Below are 26,049 nucleotides of genomic sequence, written 5' to 3' on the forward strand. Positions count from 1 at the left end.
AATAAAGGTAGGCAACATTAGTGGTAAGTAAAATAATAATAATAATAATAGGTGTTGTTTGTGGCAAGGCAATATCTTCCTCAATTCTTCTTCAAACGTAATGATTATAACGCAATATCTCCCTTACAAACAAAATATTAGCAATTTATATCGAGAGAACGGGAAACTGTTGAGTGATGAGAGCAACGTTGGACAGTATGCACTCATAGTACTCAGAAAAATAAGCGATTTCAATGCAGAATGAACGAAGAGTCATTGTCATGGGTAGTCATGGATCCACGGCAGAGCCCTCTTTAGGGAAAATTTCGATAACTTATATCGAGAGAACAGAAGGTGATAGTGAGATGGGACCAACGTTGGACACCGTGGACCCATAAGGCGCATCGAAAAAAATTAGGGGGGGGAGGCGCCAGCCAGCCTTACTTATTTCCACATAATAATATAAAATTATATTGTCGAAATACACACACGAGTTAGCTAGTAATATTTCATATTATTATTATTAGTATTATCGACAGCGTCTTTTTATTACGTGTGCATGTTTGGCATGAAGCCAAAGAGAAGATCCATCATTCGTAGAAAGAATAAGAATAGTCAGTTACTTTACTGTGAACGACAGCGAAAAATACGAAAAGATTGGCTGTAGCGAAAAGAAACAACACTTTCTCTCAAATAGAAAAAAAAATCAAGCCGAGATAGATTCGAACTCATATGGATGGCGCGAACAACCAGTTCATTGTCCACATTTTTTTTAACTGACTCACCGAACGTGTTTTAGTAACTTACTTATTGCTAATTTTACTTGCTTCACTCGTTTAACTTGCTTTTTCTAACAGCTTATAAATACAGGGACACGAACACAGAAACATAAGAAACAGTTAAAAATCATAGATGCTCTCCCGCCAGGAATCGAACCCGGGACACCATACACCAAAGGCGCACGTGCTAGCCACTAGACCAGCGGGGAGGGTACCGCTCACTCTCTGTGTCTTTAGGGATTACGACCACTGTATTGCCAGTTATCACTTCTGTGCGTTGTATATTATGATCACATGTTTCTTCTTTGCTGGAAGAGTTAAACCTACATTCTATGTAATACATGAGGTATTTAGACCTACATGCTCTTCATATAATGTAATAAAAGGGTCATGCTGGGAATAAGATAAAGAACATTCCTTGGACAAAACGGAAACTATTGGCATCAGAAATATTTATCTAGGAGGCATGCGCAGTAGTATATTTCAGAATAGTTACTGTTTAGTTCAGTAAACGAAGAAAGGGGTATAAAAAAGCAAATATCGCACCCCCACTAGAAGAGTGTTACATCTCGAAATTCAATGTTTTTAGAAAACGGCGTTTGAAATTTCAAGAAGCTTAAGCTCTTTCTGCTGGCTACAAGTACAAGTAGCCGGTGATTGTATAGCTGCAAGGGGACTTCCTAAACATCAATGATCATGCGCTAACAGAAAATACCTCAGTATAACAACGTTATTACTTAAAAAAATATAATAATCTTAGATGTAACACTATTCGAATAGGACTTTTCATGTAATTGCAGATATAACATACAAAATATAATGGAATTTTCATGACATTTTCACATTTTTATGGCTCTCTTATCCACATCCGCTCCAATTCTCTCTCTCTAAACGTCTAATGTGTGATTGGGGTGAAAGGTGGTGATGTGCAAGTAAGATATTAAAAAATAGAGTAGGTGAATCAAAAAAATAAACAAAAAATATAGTATAACTTTTGTTATAAGTATCTTCAAAAATATTTTTAAAAAAAAATCTTGTTGAAGTGAAAACTAACATGAATCACACATTCTTTTTATTAACAAATCTATGCAGCTTCTATTTATTTACAATAGTAGAATAATGAGGATTTTTTCCTTAAAAATAATTCTTCAGTGTTATGCAGTTCAATAAAAACACAATTCGGAATCACTGAACGTGTAAACTTAATAAAATATAACTACAACATTAAAGTGTGTGATAATTTTAAACAGATTTTAAAAATAATTCTTCAGTGTAATGCAGTTTAATAAAAGGATACACAATTCGTTATCACTGAGGTGTAACCTTAATGGAACATAATCACAACATTAAAGAGTACAATAGTTTGAAACAGACTATTATAAAATTTACAAATTCCAATTGTTAAGAATTGAGTTTATTTTGTGATGTTCAAAGATGCATAAAAACCCTTATAAGCTTGTGGTATGGCGGAGCAGTTCACCAGAGACATAAGATCTTCCTTCTTTCGTGCAGGAATGCCCGGAGGTGTTTTGTATGCTGGTTTTATTCCCCATACGTTGAATCTCTCAATCCCAGAATAGGAAGCTGGGGTCGCAGAAACAGTATGCTTTCGGGTGGTTCTTGCTTCATGAGTCGTACGTTTAGATTGGTCAACAAACACTTCTTCGAAATCAGATGCACCATAAGATGTTTTGTAGTAAAACTTCAATGGGTTATCCTTCTCAACATTGAAAATTCTGATATCATTGAAACTGAAGCATTCAAATTTACTATTCACGTTGAAATTATTGCCTACTTTATCGGCTAGATCCTTGAAATTCACAATATCTTCATGAGCGTGCTCAATAACATTGAAATATGGCTTTTTTTTTTTTTTTTTGGCGTTCCTTATTATCTGGTAATACTGGGAAGGAACATAAATTGCACCAGCCTTACGTGATCTTTTAATTTCTTTTTCTATCACAGAGTGGACAGCATCACCCTCGTTTTGCGTGTGACCTTTAACAAGATATTTATGTGTGATGCTATTTACATTGTCCAGTTTGTAAACAGCATACATGTACATCACAAATAAGTACTTATTTTTCTGTTGTCCTCCACAATTGTCTGAATAAAATATAAAGTCTACCTTATTTGAAGACTTTTCAGAAATATTTGCCATGTACTTGTATACACAAGTTGAAATCTCAATAGAGCCCCTTTTTCCTTCTTCCTCGTGCCACACATTACAAACAGTTTCCTTACTCTTGACATCATAAAAGGTTGAAGTTGTATGTCAATAGTTTTGACTTATAATAAAAGAGTGATACGTCACCATTAGGTGTTGGCAGAGCTGCTTGCAAATCATAGCAACAGACGATGACTCCAGCTGATTCCACTCTCTTATCGGCTTCTTTCTCTGCTCTACAGAGATCTTTCTCTTTTAGATGAGTGTCATATTTTAATGTAAGCTCTGCGTCAACACAATTAGCAGATTTGGCATTGGAATATTCTACACACAACTCGCACAAGTCTTTTTTGGGGACAAAAAAGCCTAGGTTAAATTCGAAATTGAAATTTTTTTCAAACAGTGATTGTATCCCGTACTGTTTTCCTTCTTTCTTACACATTTCGACATAATCACGGTAAATACCTACAATAGTTTTTCCTCCATCGATATACTCTCTATTACTTTGTGATCTCAAGTAGTGACTCTCAATTCTAGGGATTGAGTTAATGTGTTTCCGCATATCATCTTTTATTTCGTCGGGTATTTTCCGATGGCGATCATGCTTCCCTCTTAAATCTTGCTCAATAAAACCATCTTCTGATTTCTTCTTCATTACCGTGCTAACAACTCTGTGATTTATATCTAACGTGGACATAAAGAAATGTTTGCATACACGTATTTTTTCTTCCCCTTTGAAGAAATAGTACGCCACATTTAAACCTCTTTTAGTCGTTGTAGTTCTTGTTCCTCTGTTTACTTGTGTGGTACATCTTGAAATAAATTCTCTTTGACGGTTAATGTCTCCCATTTCCCAAAAATCTGAGAATATCTTTCTCCGATAATCTTCATCCATTTTGGTTGAACAAGCAAACTTACAATTCTGACAAGCTTTTCTCAATGATCTGGTTGCGACTTCCTTATGTGTAGTCCTTGATACATATTTTTGACCAGCATTTCTAAGTTGTTTTACAACATTTTCTTTCCATAATGTGTTGCTGGAAGTTGCACGGAACTGTCACATTTAGGGAAAAACTTGTTTCGCAAATTTCTAATAGTTCGATAATCAACCGATTGGAAAAAAGAGTCGTATTCAAAAGGCATCGGTTTCCAACACTCTCCTTCAAATCTTAAACCAGTAGTTTCAGTTCTTTTAGTCTGCTCTAGGTTTTCTTTACAATCATTACCAGAATCACTTTCATTCTTGTGTGCACTGGATAGCCCATCATAAACCATATCCACTATACGTCGCCCGCGCTCCATTTTCTGAAAAGATATAAAAAATAACATCGTAAAATTCTAATATTGATTAGTATTATTTTACATTAAATTACCAATGTCATGTAGCATACAAAATGAACCTGAAGCTCCTGGAAATGAATACAGAAAGTTAAAAATGAAATGAACGCTCCACACGGGAATTGAGATTATTTTGTCTCAAATTGAAATTACAATTTTGCATTTTAATAATCAAGGTAGTATTTATTAAAAACAAAACTATAATAATGGATCTGAAAAAAAATACATATGTTTGGCATTCTGATAATTTTTAATACCATTATGTCCGGTGGAGACAAAAGTGATTCGGATTCTACGAAAATGAAATACACTTAAATTCACAGAGAAAACATAATAGAGCACTTATGGAGGCGTGCTTTTGAAGCTGGAATTGGCAGGCGTCAAGGCATGAACTAGATGTCAGCGTAATGTCACTCGTAACGTCATTATTTGCTTTAGTTCTTCATAGCACCAGCCACAGCAACTATGGCTGTTTCTATCGGCTTCAATATGCGCAATGCTTTATAAAAGGAAATACGAGGATTTAATTCTCCATAATATCTATGGTTAAATTTCCCTACAACATTTGCGGTTGGAGGAATAAACAGCAGACAGTAACCCAATACCAGGAACAATCCCACTTCTGTAAGTTAGAAAATGCAGATGAAAACAGACAACAATGCTATTCCTGTAAAATAATAATACTAATAATAATAATTCTTCGTGAGCCTCAGCGAAGTTTAGATACTCTTATACTATTCTGATATTTAATTGATTTTTAGAAGGGATATTTACGAAAAATGTTGTCGGAAACAGCATACCTTGGAAAATCGAAAATAGTATTACGATAAATTTAAAGTGACATTATTCAAGATGTAATAATATTTCGTCGTGTTATAATGCTAAGTGATGTAACTGTAAAGTAGGTACATTATTGGAAACATCAATATCCTTTTACATTAATACATTTACCTCCCATTTAGGTAAAAGATGACTGTTACATAATGTTAGATTACAACAAGAAGAGTGAGATGGGAAATAAATACTGTTTTCAAGAAGTCGAATATGGGTGTATCTATATAAATAACGTTGTTCTACAAAATGCAATCAATTGAACATTTAACAATAGAAGACGAATACAGTTGCATCTGCATATGTAACGGTCATCTGTTGAAGAGAATTCAAAAAGTAACTTACCTTCAGCCGAATACAGTTGCAACTGAGATGTAACTGTCCTCAGCGATGTTCACCCTTCGGAAGCTCGCTCACTACTGACGTATAGATGATGCAACACTACTAGACAGTCGTAGGCTGTCATTTATCCAAAACCGATGACCGTTATTAACGCTCCCAAGCGGAAACCAGACGAGATATCATTATAATTTTTTTACAGGTGAAAGAGCGCACTTTTCTTTACTAGATTATCGGTTTATCTCAAAATCGCTATTTTCGGAGATGTAACACTCTTCTAGTGGGGGTGCGATATGTCGCGTCAACGAGATCGACCAAAGTTGACAGAGGAGGAAGCAGATGTGTAATAATACAACAACTTGGTTAAATTGATAATTGGTTCTTTATTCTGTAGTAGATCGTATCACAACTTTACGGGAGAGCAGAGGAAGACTTACTAACGCTGTCATAGTAAGCTTTAGTAACACGATCATACAGACACAAATTGATGTAACTGTGAGTACTAAAACTTGGATTTAACGAAAGCCGTTTAGATATTCAGTGGTTTGCAGGGTTGTATAAGACACAAAGAGTTAAGTCACAATACAATTCTTCATACCTCAGCCTCCAGTAGCTAGATACATGCAATTTCTGGTTAGATACTGAAACTGCTGTCGGATTTTAATACATGACGTATTGCAGGATACAAAATGCTTTGCATTACTTATTTGTTTGTAGACAGCTACTAGCTTAGTGTTCTGAAATTTGTGTATAAACTAGGGGTAGCCAATTCCGGAATTATTACTTTCCGGACTCCCGAAGGCAAAATTGGACGATTGCCGGAATTCGGAAAATTTCGATTTTGGAATAATTCCGGAATTCGGAAAAATCCGGAATTTAGAAATTTCTGATTTCGTTAACATTCCGGAATTCGGAACAATCCGGATTTTTTCGAAGTCCGGAGTTTTTCTCAATTCCGGAATTTTCTAAATTCCGGATTCTTCCCGAGTTCCGGAATTCTTCTGAATTAGGGAGTATAACTGAATTCCATAAATTTCCAAAATCCGAAAAGTGAAAGTTCCGCTTCCGAAAAATGAATTTATTTTGGTTAATATGAATCGTGGTGGAAATAAGTCTTTGACCAGGTAATGGCGACTGCTTTGAAAGAAATAGAGCGTATGAGAATTCAATCTGTCATATTTGTATTTTCGTGTGGAGAAAAATTAAACTTGTGAACCAACGGTTTAATTAAAACTCAAGTTATGTAAACTTTGCCGACATCATAAAAGAAATACATTTTGAATCGAAGAAATATAACATACAAGTTTGCAAGCGGAGACAAAGAAACCTAACGTAACCAGACTAAAGACGAATCGTTTACCGCGTAGCGATCAAGGTCAAGCTGTTTTCGAGGGCGAGTTTCGAGTTGAGTCGACTTTGATAATGGCTCGCTTGGTCGTTCAGCTCGTTTTAACTCATTTTGAAATAATGGCCTGATTAGACTGGAAAGCGAAAGCCATGAGAAATGTAAGCAGTAATGTGGAATACTTTGTGTTGCTCACGGCAGGGGTGCGTCTCGTGTCGTAAATTTTAGTGCATCTCGTGGGGCACTTTTAGTGTATCTCGTCTCGTCTAGATAACAAGAAGACAAGTTTTTTTTATTATTATGAGACAGCCTTAAATGTCGTAAGACCAACTCGGGTAGTGATATCAACCTGCTCGGTTCGTATCAACTGAGCGAACAGCTCGAGTCGGCTCAGTAGGGATGAGACGATGACCCGAGCCGGCTCAGTTGGAACGACCCATCGACTCGGCTCAATTGAGCCGATGGCTCGAGCTTTCTCGGTTGGGACGGGTCCCCTACTCGGCTCATGTGAACCGGTTCAAGCCAGCTAAGTTGAAACTAAACCATCGGCACGTTTCGATTCAGCTCAACTAAGCCAATGGCTCAAATCGGCTCGGTTGGGTGAGCTGTTGGCTCGGCTTACTTCTGGGTTCGGTTCGATAGTGAATGAGCTGTAAGCCGAGCCGTTGAGAGCCCTAAACCCGGTCCCAGCTGTTTTGAACATGTTTGGCTGAAGCCTATAACTTTTAACAATTTTTGGCTCGAGCCCGAATACTTGCCCCTTCGGAACTCAAACCCAGAACGTGACCGATGTCTTTGCCTCCTGAAGACTTCTCGACGACCGAGATCGACAGTCAATTAGCTTTTACTATTCAGATACAAACAGTATATCTTTTAATTATACACGGTGTTGATATATTATTATTATTATTATTATTATTATTATTATTATTATTATTATTATTATTAATAATAATAATAATAATAAAAGTTTTAAACTTGCCGTTGAAATTTGGCAAAACTTACTTAAAAGTAGATTTCGGGGAAAGGGTTCCGTACCTTCAAGACACACCTCTGCAACTACCAACATTTTAAACTACAACTTTAAATTGAAGTTTCATGTAGAAAGTATTCTACTGTATGTTTTAAGGAAAATAACTGTAATTAATATAACTGAATATCACGCAACAGTAAGCTATATAATAAACTAATTTTTAGGATATGCAGAGGTAAATATAAAAGCTTTGCTACAAAATACCTACACAGAGCATAATTCAATGAGCTCTGAAATATAATGTAACGAAATAGTCTATGAAATTAGTCTACAGAGCAATTGTTACTTAAAGAATGGACATACACTATTTCAAGAATCGAGACAAGACGGGAAATGTTTACCATACTTTTCGTCTCGTCTCGGTTCTCATCTCCAAAGAGAGACGAAAATTTTGAGTTAGCCTTGACCCGTCTCGAATGTAAAATGTTTATTCTCATGTTATTTTATTTGTTTTAGAAACGAGATGAGAAACTCCTCTTCTGGTGAGCAACATTAAGCCAAACCGAAATATTCTTTCCAAATGTCACGTTTCTGCTTGTAATGGTATGACCTGAGCGATAATTAGCTCCTAGCTTTTAATCTTCTACGAGATGATAATAATTATTATTAGTTTATTATTATTACTATTATTATTCCTGAAGATTTGATAGTTCAAGTATTGAAACATCCGAGTATTCAAGTTTCTGAATATAATAAAACGTATGTTATCGCCGATCAATCGCCATCAAAAATCCTAAATAAGAAAAAAATTACAATGTGCATTCGCACAAGCACCTTGATCACTGATCCGCGATCGCTACGCGGTAAAAGATTCGTTTTTAGTCTGGTTACGTTAGATTTCTTTGTCTCCGCTTGCAAACTTGTATGTTATATTTCTTCGATACAAAATGTCTTTCGTATTTCTTTTATGAAGTCGGCAAAGTTTACATTAATAACTTGAGTTGTTCTTAAAAAGCTGGTTCACAAGTTGGTTTTTTCTCCACACGAAACTACCAATATGACAGATTGAATTCTCATACACCCCATTTCTTTCAAAGCAGTCGCCATTACCTGGTCAAAGACTTATTTCCGCCACGATTCATAATAACCAAAATAAATTCATTTTTGGAAGCAGAACTTTCACTTTCCGAATTTCGGAAAACTATGGAATTCAGTTAAACTCCGGAATTCAGAAGAATTTCGGAACTCGGAAACAATCCGGAATTTAGAAAAATTCCGGAATGTTAACGAAATCAGAAATTTCTAAATTCCGGATTTTTCCGAATTCCGGAATTATTCCAAAATCGAAATTTTTCGAATTCCGGAATTTGTCCGGTTTTATTTCGGGAGTCCGGAAAGTAATAATTCCGGAATTGGCTATCCCTAGTTTATACACAACCTTTCAGAATACTAAGCTAGTAGCTGTCTACAAACAAATAAGTAATGCAAAGCATTTTGTATCCTGCAATACGTCATGTATTAAAATCCGACAGCAGTTTCAGTATCTAACCAGAAATTGCATGTATCTAGCTATTGGAAGCTGAGGTATGAAGAATTGTATTGTGTCTTATCTTTTTGTGTCTTATACAACCCTGCAAACCACTGAATATCTAAACGGCTTTCGTTAAATTCAAGTTGTAGTACTCAGTTACATCCATTTGTATCTGTATGATCGTGTTACTAAAGCTTACTATGACAGCGTTAGTAAGTCTCTCTGCTCTCCCGTAAAGTTGTGATACGATCTACTACAGAATAAAGAACCAATTATCGATTTAACCAAGTTGTTGTATTATTACACATCTGCTTCCGCCTCTGTCAACTTTGGTCGATCTCGTTGACGCGACATATTTGTTTTTTTTTACCCCTTTCTTCGTTTACTGAACTAAACAGTAACTATTCTGAAATATACTACTGCGCATACCTCCTAGATAAATACTTCTGATGCCTATAGTTTCCGTTTTGTCCAAGGAATGTACTTTTTCTTATTCCCAGCATGACCCTTTTATTACATTATATGAAGAGCATGTAGGTTTAAATACCTCATGTATTACATAGAATGTAGGTTTAACTCTTCCAGCAAAGAAGAAACATGTGATCATAATATACAACGCACAGAAGTGATAGCTGGCAATACAATGGTCGTAATCCCTAACGACACAGAGAGTGAGCGGTGCCCTCCCCGCTGGTCTAGTGGCTAGCACGTGCGCCTTTGGTGTATGGTGTCCCGGGTTCGATTCCTGGCGGGAGAGCATCTATGATTTTTAACTGTTTCTTATGTTTCTGTGTTCGTGTCCCTGTCGTTATAAGCTGTTAGAAAAAGCAAGTTAAACGAGTGAAGCAAGTAAAATTAGCAATAAGTAAGTTACTAAAACACGTTCGGTGAGTCAGTTAAAAACAATGTGGACAATGAACTGGTTGTTCGCGCCATCCATATGAGTTCGAATCTATCTCGGCTTGATTTTTTTTCTATTTGAGAGAAAGTGTTGTTTCTTTTCGCTACAGCCACTCTTTTCGTATTTTTCGCTGTCGTTCACAGTAAAGTAACTGACTATTCTTATTCTTTCTACGAATGATGGATCTTCTCTTTGGCTTCATGCCAAACATGCACACGTAATAAAAAGACGCCGTCGATAATACTAATAATAATAATAATAATAATAATATGAAATATTACTAGCTAACTCGTGTGTGTATTTCGACAATATAATTTTATATTATTATGTGGATATAAGTAAGGCTGGCTGGCGCCTAACCCCTAATTTTTTTCGATGCGCCTTATGGGTCCACGGTGTCCAACGTTGGTCCCATCTCACTATCACCTTCTGTTCTCTCGATATAAGTTATCGAAATTTTGCCTAAAGAGGGCTCTGCCGTGGATCCATGACTACCCATGACAATGACTCTTCGTTCATTCTGCATTGAAATCGCTTATTTTTCTGATAACTATGAGTGCATACTGTTCAACGTTGCTCCCATCACTCTACAATTTCCCGTTCTCTCGATATAAATTGCTAATATTTTGCTTGTAAGGGAGATATGGCGTTACAATTATTACGTTTGAAAAAGAATTGAGGAAGATATTGCCTTGCCACAAACAACACCTATTATTATTATTATTATTATTATTATTTTACATACCACTAATGTTGCCTACCTTTATTTGCAATGCAATGTGTTACTAAAAACCAAATCAAATAACACTCCTCGCCATTCACGCTCCCGAACGCGAAATACATGATTTACAGTTCTCTGTGTTAGGGGAAAGCACATTTATTATATTATTCTTTCAAATAACACGTTTCACAAGTTACTTCACTTTCAATGTGTAATTTCATATCATCACTAACAATCATCTTGTTTCGATACCAAAATAACCCCCTCCTGCAAAAAAAAAAAAAAAAAAAAAAACTGACCGTAGCGAAAGGGCGTGAACCTTCTTTATGCGATTAATCGGGTCCAATATTTCAATAAGTCTCTGCATACAAATATTTCAGTAAAAGAGGAAAAGTTATTTAAACTTTCTGAATACCTATTTATGGGCGAAATTTGGTTCCCTTGGAAGTTTTTAAGAGTTTGAAGGGCCGCCATTTTTAACATTTTCATCTGATTATTCTCGTTAACGAACTCATCAAGATATTTCAATAATTAACGTTTGTGCCAAGTTTCGTCTCAATCCGCTGAAAATTAGGGTGGTTATAGCATTGACAAATAGCGTTATACATATACAGATAGATAGATAAATACACACACATAGGGAGAGAGAAAAAGTGTTTTGCTCCCTTCTCGCACCTGTGGTGCGTCAGAGCTAAACCGGGCCCCTTTGCAAAACGTATTGACCTGCCTAACCTAAACACAAACCTCTTACTTGCTAACGTAGAAACGTTGTCGGGAGGTGTAAGGCATTTAGAAATTGTATTTTTAATAACCATGAGTATGGTCCACTTCTATGTTTTTCTTTTTACTTTTTGCAGCTAAATCGGAACGTTGAATTTTTATTCTTTACTAATTGCAAATGACGTTTAGATTAAAATATGAGGAATTTTGGTGGCATTTGTTCAGATATTTCTCTCTTTTGAAATGAAGAAAAGAATAAAAGCAATACGCATAGACAAAAAGTATTATCAGTACTAAACATTACCAATAATAATTGCTACGAGAAACTAAATATGACATCTTTTACCATCTCTCATGAGCTGCATGTATTAACAAAAAATTTTAAAAATGTCCTCACCGAAGATTCGAACTGGCAACCTTTGCATTTGTAAACCAGCACCTTAACCACTACACCAAGATCATGACATGGTGAACGTTTAGTTGTCGGCGTATTTGTTGTGTTTGTGTTTCATGTTTCCACTTAGACAATTTTTACTCTTTTTTTCTAAGTTTAACAACTGTTTCTGGCTTTCTCTTTCGGTGTCGTCCTTTATTTACACTATGCACTATTCGTATTCACAGCTTGTTCCCCTCTGCAATGTCTTATTCAGATTAAACTTTTCTTTTTGCCCCTCAGTAAACATTTGATAGATTTAATTTTCAAACTATCCACGGATGGAGCGCAGGAATGCCAGACTCGAAAAATAGGTGTACATTTACTTTCCTGACAGATAATACATCTAATGTTCAGTAGATATATACGAAGAGCATCCAGAAAGTAAGTTCCAATGTACTATAAAATGAGAGACAATCATGAGAAGAAAATAGTCTTACTATTGTGGAGTTAGTGATTGGTAACCTACTTTTCAACATATGCACTGTCCTTGTATATGCATTTCTTGTAAAGGGGCACCAGCATCTTGCCGATAGATCTCTGATCCTGGGGAAACCTGATCGCCGCGTGTACCTCTTACTCAATGGGAGAGTGCGCACAGTAATATCCCCATATCACAGTTATCTCACCACCCACTCCACTCCTGCGCATGCGCGTCCAGCTTTGACCACTCGTGCCATCTTGCGGCATTTTTGGAAATTACTTTCTGAACGCGCCTCGTATTTTTTGAAGTGTAGTTACAAGCAGGGATAATTTAATATAATGGATAGAAAGTAGAGGTTATACGTCAAACTTTTAAATAACTACGGGATTTTTGAAAAAGTATAAGTTAACTGTTCCCTAAGCTTATAAGACATCGCTAGCTTATTATGAGTTCATACGAACCAGTATTTTTCTCTTTTTTTCCATTGTAAATTTTGTAGTGCAGAGTAAAGCTCATTTTCTCTCTCTCTCTGAAATAGTGAATGAGGAGAAAAAAGTGGTTTGCTAAAGTATTTTGCAGCCATTTGGCGATTGTGATCAGTAAGTAGTAAAACGCGAAATAGCCAGCTGTAATTGTATTCGTTGTTCAAATGGTGATTAACTCTTTGACTAACTGAATTGAGAAGTAAAGTTAGTACAATTGAGCGAAGGGACTTGTGAAAGATTGCATTATGCTGTTTTCGTTAATGAACTGCCCTGAAAGAACTGGCGTTAATTTCAACAATAGAACAATGAGGATGTCCAGCACATACTCGGCACATTTTAAATGGTAATGAAAAGGCTGCAAACCATTGTAAGATACGAAACAAGCAGCATACCTAATCAAGGATTACTAAAAATTTCACTATATATTTCTAAGTTTAACTTCGCTCAGTTTCAGTGGCGTAACTAAAGGCTAGGCTTGGGAGCCTCCCCGTAGACAGCGTGGAATGGGACCCCTTCTCTATATCCTACTTCACGATTTGAGGCCCCCTTGATGGCTTTCCCCCCCGCAATGCGGGATCAGCGGGGCCCTTATTTACGCCATTGCTCAGTGTTTCTTTTCTAAATAAAAAGAAGTAAAATTCGGAGAGAACAATCTTATGCTCCATTATGACATCACAGTGACATGTTCAGTTTCACCTATCCTTTTCGTAGTATTTTCTACATTGTAAAGCACCGTGTCCTTCAAATTTTATTTTTCCCGTTTGTTTTACATACAATTTGACTTCTTTTTCAACGGACGAAATACATGCAAGAATTGTGACGATAAGAGTATCCGAAGCAATACAGTCATTTATAGGATACTAACTGAAATACCCTTTATTTGCTCGAGAAGAAAAGTTTATGAAAAGTAATGAAAAGTATAGTTTTGAATCCCTTTCTACCCTTAGGCCGAGTCGACTCAAGTGCTATCTATGTTAAAAAGTTCATTTCAAATGGTGCGGGCATTGTTCTTTGTAAAAGAAAGAAAAAAACTATGGTACGCATTTCAATTAGTGTAATGATAAAAATGCAGATCCACTCAGGTGCTAATCTTTTCAAAAATTGATTTTAACTCTTAACTGTTCTGGTAAAAAAATTCACATTTGTCTGCTGGTGGGGTATCTGAAAACCCCACATTAAAAATTACACTTTAAATCTTGTAGTAATAGTTGCAGACATGATTACACACAATCAGGACAAGGCTACAAATTATATTCCTTGCAAATTCTTGCACTTGTAAAAATACACCTTACAAGGGACATCACTCAAGTGTCTGGCTCCGATTTCAATGATTTTTTTTTCTGATGAGGGCATGCATGCATTATTTGTCATGACAGAAATTTTTATTATTAAAATGAGGTGTCACATGCTATGGTTTTTATTTTTTCAAAACTTCACTTTCATTCAAAATGGCGGATTTCAAGATGGCTGCTGTCAGGTTACCCTTACCTTACCACTTCCCTCTAGGCCTAATATGTATTACTGAAGATTTTTTTATTCACTTATCATTAATACGCGGGTTAGAAGCGGAAGTAAGGGACAGATGATGAACTGTGTTCACTTTTTTTCTGTATGACATGAATGGTCACTCTCAATGTTAAACTCACTATCCGTATTTGATTCAACGTCAGATTCTAACTCGTTCTGATTTATGGTAGCGATTTCGCCCTCATCTCAAGGCTTACTATTACCGTAACCTTTAGTAGTACTTTCAGTATGAAGATACAACCTTGTTTTTTTTTTTTTTTATAACAACAATTTTCTTTGAGAGCAAAAGTAAAATTTAATAAAGAAAATAAACTTCCGTAACTGTGCTCCTGGGGTATTTTTATACCCCAGCAAGATGTTATTATTACCGAATTCATAAGGAGGTTCAAACAGCATCATATGCACAAGTCCACTACAAAATGAAATTACGTTGAAAAACAAACATCTGCCGACAATAAGAAAATGTACATTGCTGGAAGGAGGCGGTGGGGTATTTAAATACCCCAAAAGCACGGTTAAGGGTTTGTAGCGATTTAGAGGTTAAAATACTCCGAAAGAAAAAAAAAATGTTTGCTCATACAAATTAAGTGGCGGCGGAATGAGATATGCATGGAAATAGTTTGATTAACACTATCTGTTTAGTCCTCTTTTTATTGTAACTAGTAACAGAAAATATATATATATATAACAACAAGAAGATAAATAGGTAATACTCATGAAAAATGTTCTTTGGCTGTAATTCTATTTTCACTTAGATTTTAACAATTTCAATTTTAAATTTCCACAACACTAAATATAGAATGTCTCTCATAGGTTCGTTCGATTTACTAGTTAATTTCACTTCGAAAGTTCCTTTAAATAAGTTCAGTCAACAGCCATTAAAGCTTATTGAAGCTAACAAACTAACACATGTTGGCTCGAGTTTAACAAGAAAATTCTTAAATAGCAAAATTACCTCAGTTGAGCTACTAGCACAAAAAAAACATATATGAATACACCAGACATATATAATAAGCACATTAAATATTAATAGACACTAGTTATAGACATGAGGACTAAGAAATGTAATTTAAATATATATAACATGGCACGAAAGAAGCAAGAAATCACGTAAATTCTTTTCTCTCCTAATATCCGAAATTGCCAAACGCATCGCCTGAAAAGTTATTTCTATTAAGAATCAAACCTGATTTACAAAATAGCATGCTTTAGAGTATTTTCATTGCCGAAAAATCATGAAAATTCATGATTGTAGAGGAGAGTCGTTGCCACCACGTTCTTCACTTAGTTCAGAAACCACAATGGCGGTCATTCCTTCTACATCAAGGAAGAAGGTTTTATATTTCAGAGAATCGCCAGTAGAGGCGCTCACATTACAGGTGAGCGTAAATGTCCTCATTCTATAACCTATTAAGTTTCTAATATCAATTTACAATATTTTCATTTATGTGTCGATTACGTTACATAAAAATTCCCTGTCCCCGCCAAAAATATATATGTATAAATACATATATATTTTAGACTACAGAAGTTAATCGGCACATAAAGGATAATAGACTATGACCATTGCAAAAATAAAAAAAATATAATACATACAGTAATTCCAGCGACGACCACTTACAACTTATGGACACAATACTTATGGATGAAATACCGCGGTATTATGATAGATGATACACTCTTTCACATCTCACTACACTAAGACACTATACACTTCACTGCCAGATATCTGGAAAATACAAAAATGAAAAACACACAAAATAACTGTACAGAATATTATTGTTACATTTAAAAAAATTTTTTTTTATTACATTTTACGTTTGGCTTACTGAATTATAAGGCTTAACGTGATTAACATTTCTCTTAATGATACGCTTAGGATTTGCAACCTCTTGCAACCACAATGTATTTAAATTAGGTTTGCTCAAAACTTTAAAGGGACCTTCAAATAAAGGACTTAATTTAGGAGTAAAATGATTGATAATTGAGGCCTTTTGGAACTTCTTTACCAAAACTAACTGGTCTCTATGATAATTTGGCAAGTTTCTGGTTTTAGAGTAACATTTCTGCTTTCTCTTCCAAGATCGATCAATATTTTCAACAAGTTTCGCCATTTTCTCTTCTTTATCAGGAGTACCATCTAGTTCTTCCAAATTTAATTCCCATAGAACATCCAAGGGTGAAGACAACTTACGACCAAGATAGATCTCCGCCGGCTCAAATCCAGTCGATTCTGAGACACACATGTTGAGCGTATACTGTATTTTCTTAATGTATTGGGCCCAATCTGATTGATGCTCATTAACATACGTTCTCAGAATGTTCTTAATCGATCGAATCTGTCTCTCCGCCTGGTTGCTGCTAGGTGAGTAGGGAGCCGTAGTAATGTCCTGAATACCAAGGCTAAAAAGATGTTGCTTCATGTAGAAACTTGTGAAGATCTGCGCACGATCGTGGACGACTTTATTAGGAATTCCCAGAAGAAAGTAAAGGTTTTCCAGCTTACTGCAAATAACCTTGGAGTTTAAAGATCTTAGTGGTTCAATCATCACAAACCTGGATGCAGCGTCACAAACAATGAATAGATGCCTAAACGGTCCTGAATTTGGGAACGGCCCGGCGGTATCAAAATACCAGCAGTGGTTAGGTCTGGTTGTTTTCCGGGAGTAATAAACACCCTGTTTCTTCCTATTACCATCCTTGCACGTCTGACATCGCAAGCATCCTTGGACGTACTTCCTTACGTCGAGGAATAAGTTCTTCCAACTGCATCTTTGGGCAATCTTGGCTGCTGTCCGTGAAAAGCCGGTGTGACATCCACCCACTTCATCCTCGTGAAAGAATTTCATGATGCTGTATTTCATGGCTTCAGGCACTAAAATCCTCCATCCTTGATTTTTCCTTCCTTTAGTTTTGACAAAAAGAACACCATCATTTATTTTGTATTTGTCAGCAAGCTGACCCTGCTTAACCTGCTCTATAATTCCTTTTATTTCTTGGTCTTCACTTTGTAACTCCTTAAGAGGACGACTGAACACAGGTGCATTCCAGAAATTAGCCAAAGATAAATTTACTGTTTGTCCTTTAAAATCTTGAATTTCGTTATATTGATCGTCAAAATTATGAAATTCCACCCCATTGTTAACTCTAGACCAGAAATCTGCCAAAAAGTTCTGAGACGTTCTTAAATGAATAATTTTAAATTGAAATCGCGATATTTTTTCAATTAACGTTCCATACTTCCTCATTCTTTTGTGATTACGCAATAGCCATGTTAAGGAAGAGTTGTCAGAAAATATAGTACAAGGCTTAATCAAATACATTTCAAATTTCTGGAGCGCCAAACAGAGAGATTTAAGTTCCAATTCAAAAATGTTCTTAGACCAATCGGACTCAGGAACAGCCTTAGAAAACAAAGCTACAGGTCTTAAAAGTTTTTCCTCATCATACTGCGAAAGAATTGCAGAAAATCTTTTAAACGAGCTGTCACAATGAATAACAAAAGGTTTATCCATATCAGGCACACGCAAAATTACATGATCTACAAAAGCCTGTTTTACTCGTTGTAAGGCTTCCTGTTCTTGTGGTCCCCAATGAAATTTATTTTTTTACAGAACGTAATTTATGCAAAGGAGCCATAATTTCGGCATAATCCGGTATGTATTTCTTATAATAATTAAAGTAACCACAAATGCGATTAACGCCCCTCCTGTTTTTAGGCTGAGGTAGATTTTGCACAGCTTCTACACGCTCGGGATCTATTCCAGAAAAGCCACCTTCAAATTCATATCCTAAAAATTTTATCTTTGTTTGAAATAATGATAATTTCTTTTTCGAAACAGTTATACCCCATTTACGCAATCTTTCTAACACTTCTTCTAATATTTGCTTGTGCGTTTCAACATCTTTGGTGTGTATAAGAAAATCGTCACAAAATACTTCTAAGTTTTTACCTATCATATCACCAAAGATCTTGTGCATAAAGCTAGTTAAAACAAACGTACTACATCTAAACCCCATTGGGAGTTTACGATGAACAAGCAAGCGAGTGGGCGTGCAAATGGTAGTATATTTCTTGCTTTCTTCAGAGATGTTCATCTGAAAGAAACTTTTCCGAATATCTAACCGAGAAAACAGAGTATCTTGGCCTAAATTGGCTATAGTAGCCTCTACATGTGGGCTAGGAAAACTGGTTACCCTAACTTTCTTATTAATTTCTGAGAAGGCCACAACTAAACGTTTAGATTTATCGTTATTCGTCACCAAAAAACATGGAGACGAATAAGGAGAATAGGGAACCTCTTCTAAAACGCCCTCTTTTATTAGCTCATCAATATGGGATTCCAGTTCTTTTAATTTACTTCCTGTAACTTGGTACGGTTGTAATCTAACAGGTGTGGGATCTTCCATTTCTATCTCATAAGTAAAATCTTTAATTTGGCCTAAAGAATTCGAGATAACATCTGAATAGGAATTACATAAATTTTGAACATATTCTACCAATTCAGGATACTTCTCTTTTAAACTATCTGAAATTTCAATATTATCTACCTCATTATTTTCATTCTCGACCAATTCGTAATTTTTATTGGTGTCCTTATATAATTCCCTGGAATTGAAAACATTATTAAAACAACATAATTGATTAGGAATAGTGCTACCTGCGGTTTGTCCTTGGACTGGCTCCTCCTCCCTCCTTCCTTCCTTCCTAGGATCCTCATTCAAACTCCGTATGGTGCTACTAGGATAGTTCCTTTTCCTTTGAACAGGCGCCTTGGGTTTGGAATAGGTGGATTTTGGTTGACTAAACACAGATTTAAACTCACTGGAAGAAATATCTGAACGTACAACGTTAGCAGGCACTAAATCTTCCCTCCAGTGTAAAGGCACTGTTAGGTTTAACGTGGTGATAATAAGTTTCTTTTGGGATATGTCTATAATAACCTTATTGTCCAAAATGAACTGATTTCCCAATAGAAGATCGAAATGGGTTGAGTTTGTTACGTAAAACCACAAGTGAAAGTCTGTATCACCAATTTTGATGGTAATTTTGACCTTTTGATGGAGCGTTACAACAGTCTCACCTATTCCCACAGTGGTGAAGTTCGTGGGTATAATGTTTACTTGTACCCTATTACGTATAAGGTTCAGAAATTTCCTACTTATCAAATTTACACAAGACGCTGAGTCCAAAATACAAGAATTTGAAACACCATCCACTATTACTGGAATAAATAGCACTTGTTTGTCCCTTTCTAGATGATTTAACAAAGTTCGAGGTAAGAATTTTCCTTGAGATGTAACTTTGGGTAAGGAAGGACAGGAGTTCTGAAAATGTCCAGTTTGTTTGCATCTAAAGCACTTAATATTCCTTTCCATACGGGATTTTTGAGGTGAAGAGTTTTTATCCGAAACATCCATTGGTTTAGAAAAGTTCAAAATACCTTGAGCGAATTTTACATTCCCCTTTAATTTACTATAATCATTATTATACCTGATAAAGTGGTCGCAAGATTGAGCAATGGTCATAAGCTCGGGTACAGTAGTAGGTATCTGACTTGTGAAATATCTTGCATAAATATGCGGAGGTACTAAATTTGTTACTATGTCGCAAAACACATGATCGTCATAGTGAAGACCCAAAACATTAGCAATACTTAGTTTTTCTTGTAAGAAGGTATACATATTTTCGTGCTCTAACATAATTCTGTAAAAATACTGACTCACAAATTGTGTTCTACTAATTGTAGATACGAATCTTGCAAGCAAACTAGAACAAATCTGTCCCCAATTATTAGATATACTCAAGAAGGAATATAAGGTGCGGTTAAACTCACCACGAGTTTGTTCTAAACTCGCAACTAAAATTACCTCTATAGTCATTTCTTGACGCCTAATTATTTCGTCTAGACGAACCAAAAATATGAAAGAAGAATGACTTTCAGATCCGTCAACCACCGGTAAAGAATGAATTTGTTTCTGCAATGCAACATAGGCACTCTGGGATACATGCTTTCGAAAGTCACATGCTAAGGCGGGTCTAGCCATAGTGAAACCTAAGTTGTCATTACCTAAAATAGGCCTACCAGTTTCAAGATTATTACTCAAATGATTTTGAAATATATTAGTACTCTTAATATCAGCATAAGGCTGTTTTACGTGAGTTTCTTCAGTGTCACCCCTAATTACATCTGTGCCACGAGGCATATTAACAGTTACATGTGAATCTAAATTTTGACTTCTTTCAATGTTAGACCTAAGAAAATGCGGGTTAGATTCAGATAAGATACAACCATGAAACTGAGTTTCGGGGTAATGAATATTTCTTACTTGTGATTCCTCAATTGAACCCACTTTTCTTATGCTAATTCTCTGCCCTTGCAAAATATTAGAAGTTTGAGCATGAGCACCCATTTGCATTCGAGAAAAGGTAGACATTATTTTGTGCGGTTTGAATTGATTAGCTCGTAATAAATGCGGCGCAAAATCGCACCCTGTAGTTTGAATTTCATTATAAGATGAAGAACTCCCTTCTGAATAATTACCTACACAGTGATTTAAACAATTTAATGGTTCACACGCACCCCTTACTGGCACATGTTCCGTAATTGGAAATGTGGTTTGAATTCCTACATTACAAGTACCCTCCATTTCATTTCTATGGCGGCCTTCATCTTTACCTGCACTCAATTCAGATCCTTCTACTGTACTTTCATAATCAGACATGTTCTCACTATCAGAAAATTCTATAAGTAAATTCTCTCGTCGTGCCATGTTACCCTTTTCACAATAATTACTAATTTCTTTTTTTTTTTATTTCCATGCACGCACAATGTGTAGCCCTTTTTACCAAAGCTAACACAAGGCGATTGTGGTTTCTGAACTTAAAATATAATTTGTATGTAGCGATTTAGAGGTTAAAATACTCCGAAAGAAAAAAAAAAAAATGTTTGCTCATACAAATTAAGTGGCGGCGGAATGAGATATGCATGGAAATAGTTTGATTAACACTATCTATGTTTAGTCCTCTTTTTATTGTAACTAGTAACAGAAAATATATATATATATAACAACAAGAAGATAAATAGGTAATACTCATGAAAAATGTTCTTTGGCTGTAATTCTATTTTCACTTAGATTTTAACAATTTCAATTTTAAATTTCCACAACACTAAATATAGAATGTCTCTCATAGGTTCGTTCGATTTACTAGTTAATTTCACTTCGAAAGTTCCTTTAAATAAGTTCAGTCAACAGCCATTAAAGCTTATTGAAGCTAACAAACTAACACATGTTGGCTCGAGTTTAACAAGAAAATTCTTAAATAGCAAAATTACCTCAGTTGAGCTACTAGCACAAAAAAAACATATATGAATACACCAGACATATATAATAAGCACATTAAATATTAATAGACACTAGTTATAGACATGAGGACTAAGAAATGTAATTTAAATATATATAACATGGCACGAAAGAAGCAAGAAATCACGTAAATTCTTTTCTCTCCTAATATCCGAAATTGCCAAACGCATCGCCTGAAAAGTTATTTCTATTAAGAATCAAACCTGATTTACAAAATAGCATGCTTTAGAGTATTTTCATTGCCGAAAAATCATGAAAATTCATGATTGTAGAGGAGAGTCGTTGCCACCACGTTCTTCACTTAGTTCAGAAACCACAATGGCGGTCATTCCTTCTACATCAAGGAAGAAGGTTTTATATTTCAGAGAATCGCCAGTAGAGGCGCTCACATTACAGGTGAGCGTAAATGTCCTCATTCTATAACCTATTAAGTTTCTAATATCAATTTACAATATTTTCATTTATGTGTCGATTACGTTACAGGTTAAACTCTTCAATCATTTTTATATTTCACCATTTTATGAATTCAAAACAAGAAAATGTAGAAAATACATCCTTTTCCTTTTTAGAAGAAAAATTTTCTCACGTTTGAACATGTTTATTGTTTTTAATAAGGAGTTTATAGGCCTATAGCAAGTTTCGTCTGTTTAACTTGGTGGGCTCCAGGAGTGCTTTATTTTTGGCAAATTTTTAACCCTCTCCACCGCATAGGATACGCATCTTAATCTTACAGCTTGCAGTTTCTTCCGGGGCTTCAAGAATCGCCTAATACCTTCTAGCTATGCAAATGTCAATCAAAGTTAATTTTCTTATTAGGCGAAAGTTGAATTTTTTTTTTTTTTTAAACTTGGTTTAGCTCGCATATGTTGGTAGTTCTGCACCTCATTAATAGTTAACATTTCCTCTTGAAATTATTTTCTCGCCCTTATTAAATAGTCCAATATGTAGGAAGAAATTTTGACAAACCAAGCAAAAATTAGTAGCTTAACGAAACTTGCAGGATAGTTTTCTTTCATCAAGTATAGTAAAATCCTAAAAGTCCCCGAACATCCCTCTTGAGCTTCATCCAGTATGGCTGCCATATCAATTTGGCCGCTATCTTCTACAGTACAATCATCTTTTCCTTGATTTTGTGCCTTAGGTTCAATTATACGGTCTTTGAACCTACACAAAAATGTTTTGTAAATAAAATTTCCTTTGATATATAATCCATCTCTGTAGGTCAGGTAAATATAAAGTTACAAATAATAGAGTAGTCTTGTATCGCTTAATCTTTGTTTTAATTCCACGGTTATGTCGGCTAGGCTAAAGGACACAGTGATGATGAGAAATGAATGAAATGGTGGAATGAATAGTGGGAGAACCCTGAGAAAACCCACGTACACGGTGTCCACCACAAAGTTCACTTGGCGCGAGTTGGAATCGAACCAGGGACCCTGTATACCAGAGGTGAACGCTCTACCATTTAGCCAGCGTGGCCCCTCGCTTAATCTTGTACCTGTGTTTGTTTTAAGCGTATTGTTCTGATTCCCTTGTTTTTTATACATATAATGTTAATATAATCAAAAAAGTATAGGAAATGTCAACATGCTCTGCCAGCTTGCCAGTTTCATCCTGTTATTTTTTGATTCCCAAAATGGTATTTCCCTACAATTAATGTGCATGTCTGAGAAAAACAATTTGAACATGAACAGTTGGACTAAGTACATGAGAGTTTTACATTTGCAATACACCAGTTTCAGAAAAAAGAGTTTGGCGCTGGCATTTCCAAACAAGTAAATGGATAGCATTATTCATTTTCTTCTCCAATCCTCAATCAATTGCTAGAATATCTTGCTCCTGCCAAGTTTACTCCTGATGGTACACTTTCAATACGTGTCGTCTGCTCGCATTTGCTCTTATGGACAAATCTAAGGAATGAGTGACAGGGTGAAATAAGTCTTCTATATGTGAAATATACACAGAAAGCCAGCGCGTCACATTATGCGAGGCATAAAAGTGTTATTGGAAATGTTATCATACTTTTACTAGTTCTTCAGAATTTGTTGCAGATTTGTTGAAAATACTCACAACTTGATGCAATTACCTATTCATTTCTCGAGTAGTTTCTAACAAGTTTTCTTCCATTTTTGGAACAAAGACAGTCATGCCACTTTCTAAAAATTCATGTAAAAACACTATCACATCTGTATTTTTCTGTATTCCCTCCTGTATTTTCATGTATTTAAACATTCTGCCTGGTTGACGAAATCTGGCTTCTTTATGAAAGTGTTTTAAAAAATCAGAAAAATACGCTTGAAAGAAACAGATAAAAGACTAAGCGATACAAGCGTACTCTATTATTTGTAACTTTATATCTACCTAACCTACAGATAGGTGTTATGTAAAGAAATTTTATTTACAAAATGTTTTGTCATAAGTTCCAAGGCCGTATAATTGAATCTAAAGAAGGTTCAAAAGGAGGCTTGAATCACAAGAAATAGACATAATAACAGTACCTTAATGCAGCGTCTCACTACATTTCGTTTAGATGTGACTGGTGATTCTTGATACTTTATTTTATGATCTATGCAGCCTCTCATAGGATGTCACTTCATTTTACGTTTTCTGTAAGATGTTTTGTAACTTCATATAACATTATCACAGCTCGATGTCAAGCTTATGCAGGGAGTCTATCGGTCACGAATGTTACGAAAAAGTCACGAAATCAGAAAACGGTCATGAAAGTCACGAAATTTAGCTTTTGGGTCACTTTTTTGTTTTGTAACTGTACAAATGTAAGTACAGATTGGAAAGTTTTGTTGTATAAAACGTCAAAATTTACCACCAAAAATGTCTATGATCGGCTTTAGAAGCTACCAAATCGCAAGCAAAGTACGTTTCTATCGCATGGATGAAAATTTGGTCAAATTCGCTCTTGAAAATGTTAGGAAATTTTATGATTTGGTAAAGAAAAGGTCACGAAAAAGTCACAAAATTTTTGGAATTTTAGTAGACACCCTGTTATACTATCTATTCATATACCGTATTTGTGCTTATACTGATTCTTGGTGCTTTGTTTAATTTATTATATGATTTATGCAAACTCGTAGAATTTACTTCATGTTATGTTTTCCGTAACACATTTTGTAACTTTATGTAACATTTTCTTATCTTGATATCAAGTATATAACATCTAGTCATGTATTGTAATTGTGCTTACACCATTTTAATAAATACTTTTTGAATATATTTTTTCTAAATTTAGAAACTGGGTCATTTCTTGTCAGTACTACCAACATAATTTTGCATTAGGCAAATCTTGACTAGGCGAAAGTTGGTCACAGTTTCTTCTTTACAGTTAGTTACTTCAAGCTTACTATGTGGACAAGCACACACACACACACACACACACACACATACACACATACATACATACACACACACATACATACATACATACATACATACATACATACATACATACATACATACATATATATATATATACATATACATATATATATATATATATATAAAAGAGAACGTACAAAATCCTTTGTTCCCTCATCACGCTAATACGGCTGAACCAATTTCTTTTATTTTTGGGGGGTTATTAGGATTTGGACCCTAGATGGTTTTTATCATATCACTTTAATTTTTAATTACCAGTGTCTTGAGATAATTGACCATTCAAGTGTCCATAACGTACAGATCCTTTGTTAGTTCATCATAGGTAAAAATAAACGTATTTATATGCAACCCGCATGACCGTGTCACTCGGCGGGTTAACATAAATGACAGGCGATATAATGTTAACATTTACTGCAATCTACTATGGTTTTTATCATATCACTTGAAAGCGAAAACTTCCGGGGTGACCGCAGCGAAGCGGGGCGGGTTAACATAAATGACAGGCGATATAATGTTAACATTTAATGCAATCTTCTATGGTTTTTATCATATCACTTGAAAGCGAAAAAGTAAAAATTATCTAAGTAACAAAGTTTATTGCGTTCCGGGGTGACCGCAGCGAAGCGGGGTGAACGCTGCTAGTATATATATATATATATATATATATATATATATATATATATATATATATATATATATATATATATATATATATATATATACCGGGTGCACCATTTATAATGTCCCACCTTTATAACAGAGTAACCAAGAGAGAGAGAGAAGCGAAACTTTGCACAA

General features: G+C 35.3%; 2 protein-coding genes across 14 annotated transcripts in view; one reads left to right on the forward strand and one right to left on the reverse strand.

The window, feature by feature from the left end:
• LOC145681091 (ankyrin repeat domain-containing protein 10-like) overlaps nt 1-26,049 on the forward strand; it is a 180,072-nt gene that overhangs the window by 11,837 nt on the left and 142,186 nt on the right. The window lies entirely within an intron of this gene.
• Nucleotides 15,101-22,318, reverse strand: LOC145681090 (uncharacterized). The gene is made up of 2 exons (XM_081752465.1): nt 19,155-22,318; nt 15,101-16,222 (listed from the first exon to the last, which is right to left on the reverse strand). The coding sequence occupies exons 1-2, from the start codon at nt 21,265-21,267 to the stop codon at nt 16,209-16,211; spliced, it is 2,127 nt and encodes a 708-aa protein (XP_081608591.1). The 5' UTR covers nt 21,268-22,318; the 3' UTR covers nt 15,101-16,208.

The sequence above is a fragment of the Thermobia domestica genome, chromosome 3, assembly GCF_964235325.1.
Source record: "Thermobia domestica chromosome 3, izTheDome1.hap1.1, whole genome shotgun sequence".
NCBI classification, from domain to species: domain Eukaryota; kingdom Metazoa; phylum Arthropoda; class Insecta; order Zygentoma; family Lepismatidae; genus Thermobia; species Thermobia domestica.